Here is a 21794-nt window from a genome sequence, read left to right on the forward strand (position 1 = left end):
TACAGAAATAACGTGGTAATAATACTAATACTTATTTTTTTCATGATAGTCATCACTATTAGTGATATTACAGGAATTTAAAAATACTAAAGTAGAAGTTACTATTGTACAAGTCTGTGTAATCGATAAACCTTCAAGACTAATAGTATTAGTTCGTACTTTATTATGAAACAGGGTCCTGCAGGAATTTATGTATTGTGTAGTTTATCTATACTATATACACGTGTGTGTGTATAATTGTTTTTGGTGTTTCCATGAATTCGACCCATTGTTGGTAAGTTATTGATATTGATTTTTACGGGAAATATACTTTATTTAAAATAAAAGATGGTACATATTAAGCTTGTTTACAAATGACATAAAAAATTTTAATTCTTAATACTAAACAGCCTTGTAAATTTCATTTTTAAAAAAATAATTACATTTCACATACTTCATTATATTACCAACATTTCATTCATTAACAATTACACTGACCAAACGTGACTATTGGCTATAGCCCTTCCCTTTAACATCAGTTATGCTTTAAAGGATATTAATAATCTAATAATCTGAAACACTGTTGGACATTTCATGCAACGGATAGAATACCTTTAACATCATCTATGAACAATACATAACTCAAACCAACTCATATTACTTAAAATTTTGATATAAATATTATACTTTTTTAATTGAATTTTTATCTAAAGTAAATGATGCGTTTTTTTTTTTGCTTAAACTGTAACATCTTTATTGATTATATGGATTTTATTTGTTTACGAGTTACGTACATACAATTAACATCAAGGGGTACATTTAATTTTTTTTTTGGTACAATTAGATGATAGGTACATATATGTTTTATTCTAATTTCATTACATATTGCTGTGAAGTAGATTCATTTTTATTAAATTATATATGCTTAAATACGAGTTGCATATAGTCAAAACACATAAAGTCATTTTTTACATTAAATGAGCATTGTAAAAGATTTGCTTATGTTATAAGCATACAATTAACATCAAGGGGTACACTTAATTTTTTTTTGGTATACTTAGGTGATAGGTACATATATATTTTATTCTAATTTCAATGACATATTGCTGTGAAGTTGATTCATATTTATTAAATTATATATGCTTAAATACAAGTATCATTTAATAAAAACACATATACTATAAATGAGCATTGCACAAGATTTGCTTATGTTATATACTTAAGAGCCCTTACAGTAAATATTATTGAGTCAATATCCCATTTTGACCTTCTGAGGAGTATGCTGTATTATTAATTAAGTGTGTGAATTATATTAAGCGTTGTCTTGTATGTACTACGTTAAATGAATATAGGTTCAATAGTGTCGAGGACGTAAGGTGGTCATAAAGGATTAAACTTGAACAGTCATAATTAACTGATCAAAATATAAATTACTTTTTGGTTATGATTTTAAAAATATTTTTGGTATCTGATTAAAAGAAAATGAATAAATTGATAAACTATAAAAATAATTTATAACTTATAATAAAAAAAAAATCAAATGTTAGCTGATGTTACAGGCACTATGGTCAGGAAAAAAATTTGCTTCCATAAAATAATATTTATGATGACACCAGTATACTAAGCCTTTGTCTGGTTCAATGATTTTTACTGGAAATCCATCACTTGTTCTCCTAAAAAATAATTATACTAATAGCTTCCTAATATTTCAAAAAATGGATGTTAGTTTGGTGTCAGTTGTGAAGTCATTAATAATAATATTTAGTGATAAAATTTTGCGGCATATATAAATAATTATATGATAACAATTAAGATGGGCATCTGCTCGTTTCGGAAAACAAAGCTCAATGTAATTCACTCATTGTAATGAACTAGCTCTTTTTTATGATTCACACTACCCAGTACAAAAGTCGCGATCAAGTTGTGGGGACGGCAGAAAACTCGCGATTTATGATTTAGTTCATTCAGCTGTCAATATTTTTCCTGAATCACTGATCACTCATTCAGTAATATGGGACAGCTCAGTGATTTACCTCATAAGATCACCATCTATAAGCACAATGTAAAATATGTTATTTCATCACTATTTTATGCGATTATTTTGACTGGAAGGATTGAATCTATTCGAGATTTAAGATTTCTGGAATTAATGATCTGTCCTATTTGTACATAAATGTTTTAGTTTTAGTATTTATGTACGTTTAATGGTGAAAGATAATTTTGAGTGTTTGTATAGCAACCTGAATAATGGTTCCAATCAGCAGTTTTCTTTTCAGTAAATATGAGTAGATATGTAACTGATATTAATTAATGAATAAAGAGGTTTAATATTTTAAATTGGATGTTTTGAAATCAAGTAAAAAATTTTTCCCGAGAGGAAATGTTATAGTATTCAAAATAAACTGTTTCATGAATAAAATTAAAAACAAAAAAAACATTTATGAGACACGAAAACAAAAAAGCATGGGAAATAATTGCTATTGATTTAAAATTTTATATTATATTTTATTGCTTTATTTTTTGTTAGTTTGATGTATTTAATTAGCTAACATTTTTGAAAACATATAACAATAACATTTATTATTGAATTAACTCATTTGTTTAATATGTCTATATATATATTTTTTTACTAATGTTTGTATCTTGTTACTTAAACTTATACTCTTATTGTTTTAGGCATTGAATTCTTCAGTGTCTTATCCTTATTGTAATCCTTAAAACATTCTCGAATTCAAGAACTAATTTCGAAAATGTTTCATGGTCTTATACAGTAAAAGGTAGGTACAATGCTGTAAAATTATGTTGGTTTTTTAAATGTTAGCAGGCAAATTGGGCCAAAAAATTTATACAATTAGTTTTTGATTGTAATCGCTAAAAATATAGAGTTTTTCTGAATAAAAATTGAATTATCTGTTTTTTCTTAGTTTGTCTACCTTTATTATTAACATTAACATTTTATTATAAATTACTCCTCTCTTTAGACGTTTTTTTAAGTTTGCCAAAAGAAATATGTTCTTTAAATGTTTACCGATTTAAGGATCTTATTTCATTAATTTTCCTTTCTTTTTTCTAAGGATGGTCATAGACTAGAGAAAACGAAAATCCCCGATAGACTTCATGATTTATATTTTGAAAAATACAAATACAAATAAGAAGTTGGGTAATAAATCAAAACATTTATGGAAAAATATTAGTATGTAAAACGTTTTTAAGTGATGTGATGTTTTAGGCCCTTGCGGTCGAATATTCGGAGCATAGTGGACATATTTGAAAATTTAATTTAGTTTGGCTTTCGTTTTCCAGCACCTTATACATCGACATGTATAACGTTCTCGAATGATTTTATGAAATTTAAAGTAATCTGATATAAAACGATATGTTACTGGCAAGATAATGATTGTAAAAAGAAAAAAAAAAAAGTAGTCCAAGTTTGAGGTATGGCGGGTCCGGATAAACCTTTTGTTTTTTCAATAGAACCCATACTAAGGAGCTCTTCAGGAAGCAAGATTATAGAATGCTGCACAGCATTTTTTTTTTTATATTCATCATCACTTTTTTCTGAAAATCTGTTAGAATAAGAATATTTTTTGTTTAAAAAAACAGGGTTTAATTTTCAGTTTAAATGATCAAAAGAGACTTAACAATTTATTTTTATGTCTTATTATGAATATGAATATTTTTTTGTTCATTAAGGACACCCTCAATCTACATTCTGATATGGTTCTAATATCGTAATTGGGGTAATGAGGAACTGAAACTTTCAAAGAACTATCTTATTAATTACTAATTGAAAGAACATTGGGAAAAATAAATTAAAAAAGAAAAGTTTCTTTCGTTTTCCACTAGGGTTTTGGAATATGTCTTCGGATCATTGGATTCAATGATAGTTTAAATTAGAACTGATAATTTTCTTGAATGAAGTATACATCTTATTCAGTGTTCTTATGTCCTTTTAATGTTTTACGAGGTAAGGATATATTTATATCACTCTGTACAAAGCTCTTTAGTTAAATATAACTGTGGTATATTAATTATAGATTTTAACTCTATTGCTATTATCATTACAATCACAACAAATGTTGGTATACATACATACAAATCAATACATATATAAATACAAATTTCTATTTTTTTTTTTTAATTCTCTTTTTTAGACAACACTTAAGAACTACATTACACACAAGTATCAATGAATCCCTTAAAACGGTTTAGCCAATATCATTGCCCATGTATTGTGGTTTATGGTCTCCGGAACAGTTAATATCATCTGATGAAATGGCTCATGAGTGAAAGCACGAGGGTTCCTATTCCTGCAGATATAGAGTAGGTACCTGATCCACCGCTCCGTCTTTCTGCTTCCACTGCCTTTTCTGATATCTTATTAGTATCACCTGGAAATGAATAATAGTTCTTTTTATACTCAGTAAGTAATCGCTGTATTTATTGATTTATACGTTTAATTTATTATAATATGATAACCATCGTCATAAAAAACTTAAAAAAAAAAAATTAAACATGGTAAATTATTGTGAAGATATTTCAATAAAGATCCTTGAGTTTCTTAAATGGCACTGACTAAATAATCAATGTTTCGGTCGTTCAGGCTAAGTTCAGGTGAACATTAGATCGCATGAAAAAACACATGATAATTATCTCACATAAACAGCCTGGAAAAGATTTACCGAAGAATACTCCTATAAGCTCAACATATCTATTGATGTGAAATGTGATATCTGTGGCCAGAATTTATGTGAACCTTAGGGGGAGAATATCATACTTCTGAATGGAAAAAAAAAAACTTGTAAGAAAGAGATATATTGTCATTAGTTGCAGGGCTCCCCAATCCAGTATTAAATTATATCATAATGCCTACTTCAGCATCTCCCACCAACTGGCTCAGTCTTACAGGTTCCAAAGCTTTGGAATGTTTCTTACAACAGTTGCCACATCGCAGATCATGAGGAGTGGCTCTATCAGTTGCTATCTTGGTGGATCCTCGCTGGCTATCCTGAAGACGTGCCCTGTCCACCCGAGTCTCGCCATCGCTAGGACGATACTGGGCTCCTTAAGAAAATTACACAGCTCCTGCTTGCCTTTCTCCACTGAGAAAGGAGAAACCAGAATTACAACTGAACCATAGATACGGTATTAGGGGTCTCCTTTTAAAGACCAGGAGTCCGGGAGCAGATAAACATAAGGACTGGACTCACCCTCATTTATTGAGTTACAACTTCCATCTTTCTCAACGTTCCGAACCGAGCGCATTTTAGTATGCGGAAGAAGAGTACGGCTGGATGGGATTTTCGGCAACAATCCAACTAGCGAAGGATATATGTAAGAAGGAGTGACTACCAAGTGAAACGCTTATTTGTACAATGCGCGCAGTAATTAATTGATGCCAGTGCCAGAGAGGAAGAGTCCCATATGGAAATAGAAGAAACCGGATGGACGAGAGTTGTTTACAATCGACCGAGGACTAATACAGTTCCATGCAAAATAACTGAATACCAGTATAGCGGAAAGGAAAGATCTGAAATCACTAAAATGAGACAAATAAAACCAAGAAACAGCAGACGGCGTGAGGAGAAAAAATGCCATGGTTACGGGAAAGTAGGACACTTATTGGACCAATGTCCACGCACCATGTTTTTTGAATGCGGAAATGAAGAGCACAAAGCCAAAAAGTGCTTATACATGTACCAAAGAAGAGATATGGGCCAGGGCAAACCAATAGAGATCAACGCGCAACAAATACGAAGAAGCAACCGAAGGTTGAGTAAAATAGAGTCAAGTGAATACATGGGAGTATAGGGAGCGTCGGAGACCGAAAAAGAAGCTGAGGAGACTCGGATTCGATGTAGTCAAGGAGACATAGTGGAAACAGGTGGATAGAAACAAGGGAACAGAGGCGGATGGAGGCTATGAACTGGAGAGAGGAAGACGCGAGAAGAGGATGTCGGAAGAGAGGTGACTACGCACTGCTGAATTATAACGTGAGGGAGAAGAGCGGTGGTCTGCTTATAATAAAGATTGCAGGAATGAGGTGGCTGGTGGACAAAATCTTCTATCGCCGTGTGTAAACAAATAGGAGTAAGAAGTTACAGAGATATGAGGGTTCGTTCCGGGTTATTACCATTAGAGAGCACAATGCGGTGACAGTAGAGAGTGTAAATGAGCCCAAATAAAGAAGAACAGCTCACATAGAACAGGATAAGGGGAATTTTAAACTAGTGCTTTTTTCATTCATTCATAATCTAAGGAAGCTGAAGTATTAATTTCAAATGTTTCTGAAACAAAAATTAGTAATGCGAAAATGCAGTATAAAAAAAGAGCCTAGATCTGGATCAAGGTAACCTATTTTGGCGGTAGCTATTATCTTTCAAAAAATATTTTTTTTAATAACGCTTCATAAATTAGGAACAGCAGAATAGTCAACAGTTCATAAAGTATCATTAATACTTATATTAATTAAAATATTTGGTTCATAATAATATGACCCGGGTTGTCTTTGAATAATAGTAATCAATCGAGAAAAATGAACATTTACACTAACTTCTACTCAAGGTCACAGGTGTTCATTATTCGGATTTATAATTTTTAATCTAGATTGGCACCAATTTTTAATTAAAGTCATAACAGTCATTATTTATTCACTAATGAATAAACAAAGGATATTGCAACGTTTGATCGTTAAAAGATTATGATATTTCAAAATGTTTTATACAACTAATGTGACTCAGATTTTAAATGTAACATAAAAATAAATAAGTTTTTAGTTTTTTTATTTAGGGAAAAAGTTCACTATCGCAAAATGAAAATTGTTTAGTAAAAAGTGTCTTGCTAAAATAAGTGATGATTGTATTTATGTATAATGCTTTAGTTTAAGGTAGATTTTACCTGGATCTTACGTTAGTAACACTTAAATTAGTTTATATACAAAGTTAATTGCACCTTAATATGTGTGAATGTGTAAGCAATTCTTAAAATAATCACATTTTTATTATTATTAACATAGTAGTAGTAGTCTATTTATTAGTAGAACCAAAAACGTTTTGGAGAATTTGTTTGAAATTAATTTTGATTTAATGTGTTTGATCTTGCTATTGTGTATTAAGATTAATATTTCTGTAAGTAATGGGTATGAACGTACTCTTTAGGAAATAGTACAAAATATAGACATTCATGTAAGGAAGATCTGAATTCGAAACATAATCCGAAATAGAATAATAAGGCTCTTGGACAATATCTGTGTATTCTTCGACTAATAGCACTGTGTTTAGTTACAACTCTCTACAATTGCACAACTTACAAGAGTTGTAGATTATTCCCTACAACTTAAATCTTAATTGCCTTTTAAATATGGGCTCAAGACATGTGGAGAAGGCTATTGATTGGGTATGGCACCAAGCCCTTTCATAAATGAAAAATATGCAATATATTTATTTTCTTTTTACAAATAGTACGTAATAAACAGCTTAAGTTTCCTTTAATGATGGAATTTTTTATTAAAAATATATATGCAATTATATTATATCGAGATGACCAAGCTCTATTTAAATTTGTATGCTTAATAGACATCATAGACTATTTAGGTATAGCAATAGAAAAATGCATCAAGAACTTTATTCGATTAGAAATAAACGGAAAGAAAGTAAAACTCTTATCTTTAGTTAATATTTGTTACACTTAGAAAGCAAGAGTCTAATATTATTTACTAATAATCTATGCGATAAAAAATCAGGCTACTGCAAACATTTCCTTTAGTTTTGAGCAAGAAATCAAGATTAATAATAAAATAAAATTCATAATCTTAAACAGCTTACTATTACTAACTTCGTAATAAATCAGATGCTTTCCTGGATGAACTGCAAAATGAACCTGATCTAACCATGGAAGTTTGTATGAGAGACAAATTATAAAATACTTGGACCGATAACATCGGTGCATATGTGATTGACACAGTTTACTTCTGAAGTTAACATTTAGAAAGGTTAGGAGGCTAGCCTGTTAATTTTCTTTACAATAAGTTAATGAAAATAAAATTAGTGATGTCAATTTATAAGCAACGTAAAATTTTAAAGAAATCATAAAGTTATGTACGCTATCAATAACATCATTAGAATATATTTACCATAGAAAGTAGATGTCACATGGGTCATCTGCGTGGTTGTCACCCGTGGATACTTTGTTGTTGCTGTAAAAAAAAATAATAAAATATAAAAATGTATATATAACAATTATATAATGCTGTAAAAAAGAGAAATTTGTCCATCAGGCATTAATTAAGTAACAAAAAACACAATAAATAATAAATCTATATTACTAAACTTTAAAAAAGAATGTCTAGATTTTTTGTTAAAATTTGATTTGTTCTAAAATTAGCGACTCGAATATAATCTAATAAATATTTAACATCCAATTAAACACATTTTGTTCTCCATTCGTTATCATATAATGTATAATATTGATGTTGTTTTGAACCTACGTGAACGAGGCATATTTGTAAATTTTGAATGAGTTATATTGAATTTCGCGTGATTTTCTGCTCTCTTGGCCAAACCAAAAATACTAAGCTGAATATGTGGCGTCACTAATTAAATATAGAAAGTGATCAATTGTTTTTTAATCGAATTCAGGAATTAGCTACAATATTTTATCTACAACCAAAATTCAAACACAAGTTACGAGTAATTGGTGGATATACAACATTTGCTTTTTATCAACAATATAAATATATTTTATCCGCTCCTCAGTGAATCCCAACATTATGAGATCACTAATCACTTAGGTGACAACCTAGGGACGTAACGGCCATACGGGCTGGAGCGTAGTTCCCAGTGTCCTCGGTTCGGAACTTAGGTAGCCGCCAGGGGTTGGCCCACTTGCCGGACTTGTTCCTCTCACCAAATAACAATACCAATAGGTGATAACCAAAAATGTTTACATAGATATGTCCATAGTTCGTTGCTGCTACTGTAGGTTCGTTGGAGTGCGAGGTTTAGTGGCCTCGCCTCGAGAATAGTTGAAAACCGTTATTATATAGCTGGGAGACTCGGTATTGCAATAGGTATAATTAAAGAGAATAGGCAGAGAAAATGTTCGAACTATGGAAAACGTTAAAAGAGTAGCACCTAATAGAAGCTAATTCAGAACGTGAGATGAGTTTATTTAACATTTACAGAGACTATAATGGATATGGTAAAGGATGAATAAATAGTTGTTTTAGATCTAAACATTTGTATTCGACTTACTATTTCTGAATCTGCATTACTGTAAATTCTTATTCCATATTCTCTCGTTGATAGGTGATAATATTTTTATGAAGTAATGGACATCATTTCATTCCCTATTAGATCTGTTAGGACAAGATGGAAACCACGGAAGCGCTTTTTTTTCTAAGTTTGAGAGGAATAATAAAAACTTACTAATAAATACATACGATGGCTAATAAATAAATATAGTATAGATAAATTATATTAAACTAAAATAAACGAACAAAATGACAATTCAGCGGACACGTCGTTTGGTTTTAGTATTTTATAAATATTGTATATATTTTTTTTAAAATATAGTTTATACATTTATCCTTATATCTCAATCTTATGTTCTGACAACCAAAAGAATGAAGAGCAGACCTCAGGGATCAATCCACAACTATCTATCTAGATTCTTTGCTATATAAATTCATTGATGTTTTTGTTTATCCCCAATAATTTATATCTGAACATCGAGACAATTGAGTTGTTGTAATTTCTGTATAATCTCTCATCTTATTCGTCTTAAGATAAAAAATTTCTACCTGGTTAACCGTTCTAAAAACAAGTACAAACTAAGATGAATAGAAAAGATCAACAGTAGCTCAAGAAAAGTTGCAATTAAAAAGGCCGGTTTGTAGCACTATTGTTCTCAGCTGTTATATGATGAAGTTATAATATCAATGGAAATGTCAAAGTCGGTTTATCCCGTGGGAGATTTCCCTTTTCCATCACAGAAATCCTGGAAAGCCTCTTTCACGGTCCTTTGACTTTTTCTCTCCTTGTCTTTTCCCTTATGCTTCACAGAGGCTGAAACACAAATTAACCCAAACTCTTTTCGTTATAATTTTATTTTGCTTAAAACATTGTGATTTTTTAATAATAATTTTGTTTTATATTCCACCTTAAATTGAAAAAAAATAAGGAAAAAGATATATCCTGACGAAAATACTCGTGTTGGAATTTTTTTTCTGTAAAATATAACATCACATCGTTATGAATTAATTAATTAGCCACATATCCCAACCTATGTTCTGTCTGAAAATCTCAAGAATTCAATGAATATCAGGAAAACAAAAATGCTGAAAATGAACGTAACTTTTGCAGTATTACTTTCTTTATATTCTTAGAAAACCACACCACACCATTAGTAATATATGTTTAAAGACCGAATATCAAGAATACTATTTAATAATTCAAATAAAATAATGAATTGTTTCTTAATCTCGTTAATAATCCCATAATTCTGTATATTTCCTTACAAGCCACCAGACTATGATCTACTTGTTATAAGCCATCTAACATTCTTTCATGCGCCTAGTCATTTTTCAATACTTCAGCGATATCATGTTACCAATATTTTTACCCCTTTAGTGTTTCACAGGCATGCGATAGGGTTCGGCAATAGGATGTTTTTCCAAATAAACTCAAATACTAGTGTTCCGGTAACCTACGGCAACGGAAAGGTGAATCAGAAAGGCTTTGGACCAGTAGCGCCCATGTGGCCAGCATCAAAAGCTTGCCTCCTCCCACGCTTGGTAGCGAGAGAAGCAAGCCAGAGTGTGAGAGAGTCATCTTGTCTTGAGAAGCAGTTCATCATTTCTTTGTCTCTGACATCAGGAATCTCCCATGAGTAAAACTCTTGGACTTGTTCCCTGCAGTAGAGAGGAGAGGGGCTTAAAGATGCAGAGGGAGGAAAGAACCATGGAGTAAGTCCACCTACTAATAATTTACATTCACCACCACTTGGCAATCATCATCAACCACCTCAATTTTATATCTGCAATTCCATAGCCCAGTATTCAAAATTTTACTAACCATTTAATCTTAATGTTTCCTTTCGGCCACCCACCACACCATTGTAACATAAACAATAGAATTATTTCTCATTTAATCATGTTATTTTTCATTTATACAGTCCACTTTAACCCAACCAGCAAACCAAAAATGAAGTGTGTCCAGCAATTTCAGTTGAGGGCATGCTTCATACAACTAGCTTGTACTTTAGTCCTTTTTTCTCTGACATAAACACGTGTATTGACTGTTGCAACTCGGATTCGTACTTTACGGATTACCAAGGTTATTATAACAAACATTTATAATTATTTTATTATTATATTAGTTTATTATTTTATTTGAAGAAATTTTCATTTAATATAATATTATATTGGTCTAATAAATTTAATTATAGTGTCGTTGTTTTGTTTGTTGGGGCGTTAAGGTGTCAAATCCAGTATCAACGCCCATTATTCATTTTTTATATATTTAGGTTTACAATTTAAGGCTTCAAATTTTCGGGTTACAGTCTTAAGATTCTAAAATATTTTAAATTTAAGGCTTAATTCCTGTTCAACATATTATTTCTTTATAAAAAAACAAAACTAAGCCTATTTTATTTAATTTTTATCTAAGAGATGATGAAAATAAAGTAATGTATCCATGGGCGTAGGCAGAGGGGAGTAGGGTGAGCCGCGGCATCCCACTAGATTTTTGGATCCAAGAAAAAAACAGAAAGAAAGTAGTGAAATTATTTGATAGACGATTTCTTTCTGGGAACATGCTAAAATTAGGAAGGTGTAACATAGTTGAGTTGGCACCTTCACGGATCACAAGATCACAACCACACCTTTGAACGAGAAGATGGATACACGTCGATTCTTCGGTAAAAAAAGATAAAATTCAATGAGCGCAATTATTCGTCATATACTTATCTCTAAGAATAATGGGGAGACGAATAAAGAAGAACCATTTTTAGATTCCATTCTTCCTATTACAACTTACAGTTCGCCATTTTAATAATCTCAGAATGTTTGTTAAAAATAAATCAAAGAAGGCAACCATCATAGAGGAGGTGGTTAATATTTTTAGCAATTCTAGAAGGCTTTCTGATCAGATGTAAATGAGTCAGATCCAATCCCCTAAAAGATTCAATATGTTCAACCTGAATGAAAGATTACAAAACTGTATTGTTCTAACAAAAAAGAACTGTATAATTTTTTATAATTAGATTCTATGACTTCCCTTCATTCTCTAAGATCTGATGAAACCCTGAAACGTGAGGAGAGATGTTGGTTCTAAAAAAATAGTTTATTTTTTATTAGAGTTATTTTGTTAGTACCTTATAGTACTATCTTCCTCTTATTTAAAACAATGTCCGTTTTTACTTTGATAAGTGAAGGGAGTATCAAATTACATATTAAGCCGAATTTCTTTTTAACATTTTAGTTAGGTGGTTAAAATACTACCCCCTTACCATGTCTCTAACTACAGATTACGTACTTCAAACGACGAGAGCAGCCAACTAGATTGAATAACAGAGTTGTTCGAAAGCTTCATTACAATATCAAGATATATTTATCAGAAAGATTTATCTTGCCATTTTGATCAAGGTTGCACATAGGTTCCCCTTAGACAAAATGGTTTTGATTATTCCACCAATTAAAGAAATACAGAAAAGATTTTTTTGCGATTCATGACAGCATTAGCTTTGCAGTTTCCTGTTTTTCGGTTTTTATCGTGTTTGCTTCCAGTACAAATAGTGCAAAGAAAAACCTCCATGAAAAGAACAGTGCTTTGTTATAATTTTCAGTCACATAGATGATTTCCTTCATCACTAGTGATTAGATTTTTTTATTTATTCCTTCGACTGATTAGCAATTGAGTAAATTATTGAGCTATAAAAATGCCTAATTAATATCTGTTAGCCCAAAATATTCAACTTTATTATATTTTATTTGAATTCCCTTGAATGATAAATATTGGCTTTCAAAATGTATTATCTGCTAAATGTACCATCAACCAGTTATTGACCTATTGATAGTAATTCTTTTAAAAAATAATGTTACCGGCTCTTTGAAAACATACAAAAAAAAAGTAAAATTATTATATCTATATCTGTGTACATTTCATTTCATATAATAAATAGATGGGACTAAAAATGAAGGGAAAAATTAAGATATTGCGTACTGGAAATTCTTTAATTTTGGGGGAAAGCCTAGCCTAGGGAAAGCAATTTGTTGTTCACAAACTGGGTACCGCGGCAGACTTTGGTCTCGTCTGCTACGGTCTCAATAATATTATATAAAAAAGCACAAGAAAAAAAAATTAAAATAGCAAATATACAGTACTTTCTAGCATGTACATTACATTGTTTGTTTTTCTTCTCCTATATATTCTACTGCCCTAAGTATAATTACGACATCCCTTTTTAGCTCAAAGAGTGCCGCAAAAATTATTTAGCTCGACAAGGGTTACACGACGAAAAATGTTAGGGAAGCGCTGGCTGGCCTATATAATATATATTAATATAGAAATAAACAGTTTATTAAGCTTGTTATTATACTTTTATTTTCATGTAATATATGATTTAAATTAATATCAGAGTTTTTTCTAGCTTGGACTTCAGATTAACCGGGTAAATGGGAGTTCTTTTGAACTTTTTTCTTACTTTAAAGAAACGTTTGCAGAAAAAACAAATAATACAAAGATCTGCAGAACCTAAGATCTTTTTCATAAAACGATCTATCCTTTGATGAAGAAGATCAAAAATCTGTACGCGACTGTAAGGCAGTAAAAATTTCTTTTCTTCCTCGAAACGGATATTAAAATGTTAACCGGAAGTAGAGAGGGTAGGCTGGAATAAAAGTCGGAAGCGACCTCATAAATATGGTTCTTGAAATGGAATGGGGCATAACAGAGAGGAACATAAACAGAAAGGCACTGGCAAAGATTCAACCAATATCCTCTCTCACACGGTGTCCCCCTCTGGGAGCTGGCAATAAAAATGATAACTCTTTTATCTGTTTTACCGAAAATGAAAAGCTCTTACATATCTTTCTAGTTCACGCTCCGAATCGAATCTCATCTCTTAACGCTCTTTTATGAGGATTTGGATTTTATTACTATTGAGTGGTAATACGAAAGGATTTTTTTTCAGATCTTATTCTCAGAAACCTTAATCCTTTTATTGATTTTGATGAAAAGGATGTATCCATAAATAGTTATATGACATAATATAATTATTAATAAGTGGGAAACACTTATATCAGTTTTCATCTATTAAAAAAATGTTTCATTATGTGTTTCCGATCAAACTATTTTTTTTTTATTTGTGAAGAAAATGATTTGAAATAAACTTACAAATCGACAGTTGGATTGCTAAGAATGCCTTTATTTATGGAAGGAGTATTTCAGTAATTCTTATCTCTATTATGACTGCATTAGTAGTTTAACTATTCCTTCACTAACTTTACTGAACGATAATAAGAACTTCTGAGACAAAAATCAAGAATATACTGGTGTTTCAAGCCAGTGGTAAGTCCACTAGGGTGGAAACCGTAAAATCCTGTCTAAAACGGTTTGAATACCCCCCCCCCTCCTATGCTATATATATATCCGTTTTAGACAGGATTTTAATTCCTAGGTCATTATGTTAATTTAATTCATAGGTCATATTAATAATATGAGAGAGAGAGAGAGTATATACTTGATACATAGTCTATACTCTCTCTCTCTCTCTCGGGAGAATTGCACTCAAGCATTGCCTTACTATGAGAATTAGTACTAAAAATAAACAATAAAATTATATACTATCTCAGGGGACTTGGTTCCTGAGAATGCCTAGTGGGGAATTGCTTCCAGGCATTGCCTTACTGTGAAACTTGGTATTAAAAATAAACAATAAAATTATATACTGTCTCAGGGGACTTGCTTCCTGACAATGCCAATGAGGACTTGATCCCGGCATTGCCTTACTCTGAGACTTAGTATTGCTCAAGGGACTTGCTTCCTGACAATGCCTAGTGGGGAATTGCTTCCAGGCATTGCCTTACTGTGAAACTTGGTATTAAAAATAAACAATAAAATTATATACTATCTCAGGGGACTTGCTTCCTGACAATGCCAATGAGGACTTGATCCCGGCATTGCCTTACTCTGAGACTTAGTATTACTGAAGTCCACTGACTTGCTACCATACCTCCCCTTTACCATATTTATTTCACCTTCTGTTAACCTATTTAAACCAACCTCTTTACCATATTTGCGAGAGTAAGTCAATATTTATCCGCAATTTAGTTATATTTTTGTTTATGCTGGTAGCACTGTCGTTTTCGTTGATGTCGCATGCTTTTTCAAAGCAATTCAAATTCATTGAAGCCTTTCGGTTCAGCACGGGACCAGTGTTTTGCCACAACTGAATGTCAACGAATGAATTGAAAAATTCAAAAATGGTCGCACAATAAACAAACGCGCTTGGACATCCAAAAACATTTAGATCGCTATGGTAACGAACGGGACAACTTCTTAGAAGAATTATCACTGGTGACGAAACATGGATCCTACCTATGTACCTAGTATTTTTATAAATAAAAACAAAATAAGAAAATGAAAATAAAATAAAAATAGAAAATTAATGAATTAGCTTATGTTAGGTATAATAATGATACGAATTTACAACTATGAATCAATAATAATGAACATAATAATTTTGCAAGAAGTTTGAAGGTCTTCATACATCAAAATTGTTTTGTAATTTTTCAATTTACTAATCATTTTGTTTTTATAGAATTTAAAGTATAAAATTTGATACACTATTCTTTTTGTCCTACCTATCAGATAAATTTTTGATATAAATTTGATCGAAATTCGTCCATCTGAATCATAAAAATATTGTAGCTCGACAGATTGGTACAGTATTTCGAAACTTTGACAAATACTTTGTATGAAGCTTTACAATGTCAGGCAAAGTCTTCCTCAACTATTTTAATTATATGTTGTCCAATCAGTAGTTTAACTTACAATAAGCTTATAGATATGCTTAGGAGCTATTAATTATATTGGAAAACTTTTCTATGGACAGCGTTTCATTACTTTTATTTTATTTTCATTGTGCAGCGCAGGAGCTCTCTTTTCTACCACGTATTGTTGGAGTCTTTACTAGTTGGACCAAGATAAATACTTGTTAGAAGGGACAACGATTATTATCTTTTCGAACTTCGTTTGCTTTACTATCACCGCTATATTTGTTTTTCTTGTTTATTATATAATTTAATCAATGGAACTAATATAAAATTTATTGAACATTGTTAAAATGCAGAGGTTTTGGTTCCTATACTTTTTAATTTCATAAACAAAAAGAATTAATAAATGTTAAAATATTATAAAAAGATTGTTACTTACGTTTTGTTATTTTGATTGTTGTTCTTTGTGTAGTAGAGGTTTCTGGTTTTATCTCTGTAAACAAGAAAATATGAGTTATTAAATCATATATTTCTATTTTATTTTCAGGTTTGCAGGTTAAGGGAACTTGCTCAGCCTCTACTGGCTCACTAACAGTGATGTGAAAAAAAAAAGTTTTTTTCAGAAAGATTCTGCATTCCGTGAATCAGTAGTTAACATACTTTTTAAATTTTATGGGCATTGTTTTTAAAGATTGATTTGTTTAAAAAAATAGGTGATTTAAGGTGTAGTCTTGTAATTTCACATCACGATTAAATTTTTATACTTCCTACTTAGCCATGATATATATGCGAGGCACCAGCTGGCATTTTTTTAATTTTAACTAAAGTAATTTCTTTTGTCGGGATGCCAAAGATACCGCCTGACCTAGGCAAAAATCCGTCGGCAACAGATCTAAAGAAATGTACAGAGGTATATAGATAACAGAGGGTATGCACCCCTGGGGACGATTGACCGTTTAGGCAGAGATAAACAAACATCCCGTATCTTGCACGTGGCCAGTTTAGACATCTCGGGGTATGTACAGCGAGTGGCAAAGAGAAATAGCCGCCTTAATTGAAAACAAAGAAACACCCCTTATCTCACACGGGGCCTCTCTAAAAACCTAGGGAAAATACAGAAAGCCGCCAGGAGCCGGCTTTCTTCAAAGAAGAAACCTTTAAAGATGAAAGATGGCCCCTCCCCATTCTCCGTTAGCTCCCTGGCTATCACGCCACTCATGTACAAACCGCCTTCAGCGGACAATGTTTTCCTCATCTTATAATGCCATCAGGCAAAACAAGATAAAATGTAAATATGTGTATATATAATTTTTCCTAGGTTAAGTAATATATAATTGTAATTGTTAGAAAATAAATAAATAGGAGGTTAGAAAAAGAAAAAAAAAAAGTTGAAGACAGTTTGAGGGAGTCTGAGAGAGGAGGACAGTCGAACAGAGTTCTGTGAGGGAAGGAGAGTGGAGGAGAGTCTGGGAGAGAAGGACAGTCTGAGAGAGATGAACACCTGAAGACAGTCCGGAGGAAGAGAGAGCGGCTGACGAGTTGGAGGTCAGAGAAAGAAGTCACATCTCGCGGAGATCCAGCCAGGCGGATATGGATGCTCTGCCGCGACAACCGCCAAGCCGACCGAAGTACCAAAACAAGTAAGGCCTTTTCTGTTGTAATTTGAATGGCAGTAGCCGAATTAATAACTTAGAGTCAGTATAAATATCAAAGATCCCAACTGGAACTTCTCAATTCATAATATTATAATTAAAGTATAAGGAAACAAGTCTACCATGCTCTCTCATAATATTATTCTTGGTAATGTATATAAAATTGTAAATATAAAAGATGTAACAAAGACTTTACTTTATAATTAATAATCCCAGCATGCCATCTCATATATAATAGCATAGTAAATTGGTGAACACGATACCGTTGGAAAAGAACTCCAATGATTAATTATGATATTCATATCTAGCATACCATGGCGAGGGTACAGATGGTGTCCAGTGTTTTAATTAAATATAACGCATACTTTTTCAGTCGGTACCCATCAGGAACCAATAGAGATACATAATACAAATAAATATAAATACATATTATAAATAAATAATATAAATAGATTAATATATGTATAAATTTCAATATAATATCTGTACGGGGAACCCCTAGTTGGGCTTAGAAACCCCTAAGCCCCGTACACGGCAGCCATTTATAGGTAATGTAAAGAACGAATTGCATAATACATTGGTAAAATAAACTCATTTTCTAATAAGTAAAGTTCCAAGCCAAAAGCCAACTTTCAACACATACACAGATAATGTGAATGTATGTTATGATGATCATTTATACTATCTTTATTATTTTTGACCTTTTTTGTTATTTTTTAAAAATTTTACTGACCAATAATCTTACTTAAAATAATATATAATTGCTTTTAATGATTATTTATAGTTAATTTATAAGAGACAAAATATATTTTATAAAAAAAAGTTATTTTTCATTAATCTAGAGAATATATAGGATATCTTACCGTACACATGTATAGTTGATCTAGTAATTCCTTTGTTGTTGGCCAAACAACAATAATACCTCCCGATGTCAATCGGTCTCACGTTTCGGATGGTTAAATTAAGTGTGACTTCATAGGAATTTCTGCTTGCATTCACTGTGTAGTTTCCTCTAAAAAAAAATAACATTAAGTAGTAATTTAATAATTGGAAATTTCTAATTTAATATATTATTTTAAAAATCATCAACATAATTTGATTATTATTTCACACTATTTTCATTAAATGAATCTTTTCTTTGTTGGAGAAGTCTTCTCAAACATTTATTATTCTCTTCTTTGTGCTGGCTCTTTTTAAATTATTTCTTTCCAATCTGGTGGACTTTAATTTATTTTATTTTTTTTCAGAAATCTTCCTTGTTTGCTGTCTACTCCAGTTTCTCACACACCAACCTAGATATTAGTTGTTAATTTTTACCGTTTAACCGTTTATTGTTGTATCGATTGTAATAGGATGTTTAGTATATTACTATCGTTATGAAAAAAAGTATATAAAATACAGTAATGACTAGTTTTATATGCATTTGGATCTATTAAATTATTTTGATTTAATTTAGTAACAATTTTTTTCTGATGAAGGAAAGAAAACAAGAAAAAACGCGTTTTTACGCTTAAATTTTTCTAAACGTTTTGTATATCGAAAAGATACCAACAAAAAGCAAATAAATTCAAATCTCGTCTTTGCGAAAATCAGTTCCAAAAATTTCCTATGTTTTTCTGATGTCTTTTTTACAATTGAATTCGTTAATAAACATGAGAAAATCGTCATCATCGTAAATTGACTTTAGTATTCGCTTTTGATATTGAAGCTCTTACGTTTTCAGATGAAAAAAATGCATCCAATTTTCGCACTTTCCATTTTTTTTTTTATTTGCGACTGTGATACAGCCTACAGGAGGGTAATGTGTTTAACCAAGTTTTCTAATTTTCTTCTCAAATGGTTTGACATCAAGTCTGTATGGAGGTTGATGTTAATGAAACTGCAAATAATAGAACTTCAATTGCATCTATGAATTTTATTTCGGCTAAGAGTGGGTAATGTTGATAAATGTTTTTAGTATATTTTATTAACAAATACCTTGTGTGACAGCTGATTGGTATTTCTCTTTTGAGCCATTCTTATTAAACTTTATGCTGGCAAACAAACAGGAAATATTTATCTATGATGAGAAGATAGTTGAGGGTGCGGTCAGTAAAAAAACACAAACAAGTTGAGAGAACTTATTTAATAGTGCCAACGTTTTGGCCAGAGTTACTAGCCTTCACCAGGGCTGCTCCCAGAAGATCGTAAATCTAAGTTACTTAGATTTACGATCTCCCAAGTAATATCTACGGTCAACTATCTTCTTATCATTAGGAAATATTTATCTTTTGGGATTATTTATTGGTAATTCCTTCAGCACACCCAACACTAGGAAACCAAATAGAATACAATTAGTGTATTTTGTATGAGGTTAATTAATAGAGAAAAAAAACAAAACAATATGGGTGATTTTTCCGATCTGACGCATCGGACTGCGTAAATAGCCAAAAACGGCATATTTTTTTTACCATATATTTGCGTGCAAATGTTGCGGAAGGTCGATAAAACGTTTAAGAAAAAAATTCAATTTTCAAAAACTATACGTTATCATAATTTAAGCAATTATTAGGAGCAATTTCAAGATGGAAGAAAGCATTAGAGTCGCATCAACCGATGGTAGAGGGACTTTAAATTATTATTAAGAATTCTAAGGGAAAATTAACTTGTGAAACACTCTTTCCAAATAAGGATTAAATCTATCACTGCACAGTAATAGTATACGGCATGTCCCATTGTACACATTCATCGCTATAACCAAAATAATTTTTAGAATTTAAAAAAGATTTTGGTGGTTCTTAGGAGCGGTGTGTGCTCTATCTTTTTGGAGCATTGTTTATTTTCTAACCTTCTCCAGCGTACCAGTGCTTTGGAATTTCGAATAGGCTGGAGAACGGATTTTTAGGGATTCCTATAGTGTATGAAATTATAAGACAAATCCATACAGAGTGCTGTTTTGATCTGACGTGCCCTAAGGGTGCTACCAAAATACACAAACATGATGTTCAATTGTCAATAATTTCCATTCAATTTTCGCGCCACTGCTCCAGCGCCTCCGGAATTCTGTGAACCACATATGGTTCTATTTTAATAATTTAGTTGCCTGCCGCTAGAGCGCTTTTCCTCCACCTAGCACTTGAGGTCTGATTCACATGGTGGAAGTATCCCCACTGTCTATGAAGCCCACCACAAGCTGCAATTTCTGACAGCTTCAGCCATCACAAGTTAGACTTCGCCTTCATCTTGACGCCCTGCAGCTAGAGCTTCAGATTACCCGTCGCATCTGTTATAGCGTGCTAGCAGTTCTGCGGCGTACTGCCCATTAGACTGTCTCGGTTTTTTCGTTTCTCTGATCATCATGAATATATCCTCCTCTGGGGTCCACCGTCCTCCTCCGAATGCCTTCTTTAATCTTTCTTTGATGACCTTCCAGGAGGTTTCTTCATCTGCCTGAATCTGATTTAGGATACTTCTTTTTACAAGGCAGACTACTGCTCCTTTCAGTGCTTTTGCATCCTTGCTGTCTAGTAGATCCTCCGACATCTTCGCTTCTATTCGTCCCATCAGGCGATCGCCCCCTTTAAAAAAATGACTTAATTCTCCAGTCTCTCCGGTGAATTTTTCTAGGTCTGACACCGCCTTTCTCAGGTTCTGAACAGTTGCCGTACGGACCTTAATCCATTCTAGCGTCATAGCATAAAATTGTGCTAAAGAGACTTCTGGTAATGGTTGAATCTCCTGCGGAGATGGGTTATCAGCAGCTGAAGTTTGGTTGACTGCAGCTTGAGGTTGGTTGTTTTGGTTCATATTCTCTAGGTTCAGAATTGCTTTTCTCACTAATCCGTTACTGGTCCTAATTCAAAGAGAACAATGAAAAACAATTTTTCTTTTAGACTGAAAATTAATCCGGTATCTAAAGTTCCCGGGTTTCGGCACTGGTACATCTCTTTCTATACATTCGATCAGTCAGCTGACATTGAAGTAACAGCTGACTAAGGCTTGAATTGAAGCAAAGTCTATCGAAAGTCTACTCGATAGGGAAGATGCGGAGGCTTTAAAAGCAGCGGTCGTCTGCAGAGTCAAGAGGAGCATCCTAAATCAAATTCAGGCTGACGAAGAGACCCCTTGGAGAGTTATCAAGGAAAGATTAAAGAGGGCGTTTGGAGGAGGACGGTGGGCCCCAGAGGAAG

At 32.2% G+C, this 21794-nt stretch overlaps 1 protein-coding gene across 1 annotated transcript; it reads right to left on the minus strand.

Annotated features, from left to right (window-relative positions):
* Positions 1-305: 305 nt before the first annotated feature.
* Positions 306-18637, minus strand: LOC106686046 (lachesin; the record flags this gene model as incomplete). Its single annotated transcript, XM_014429147.2, is given in 4 exon segments — positions 306-4370; positions 8111-8173; positions 16413-16466; positions 18489-18637. Coding segments are annotated over 4 exon segments (394 nt in total), but the record flags the coding sequence as incomplete, so codon positions are not given.
* Between the last annotated feature and the right edge of the window lie 3157 nt (positions 18638-21794).

The sequence above is a fragment of the Halyomorpha halys genome, unplaced genomic scaffold, assembly GCF_000696795.3.
Source record: "Halyomorpha halys isolate HHAL.00 unplaced genomic scaffold, Hhal_1.1 Scaffold769.1, whole genome shotgun sequence".
NCBI lineage: Eukaryota > Metazoa > Arthropoda > Insecta > Hemiptera > Pentatomidae > Halyomorpha > Halyomorpha halys.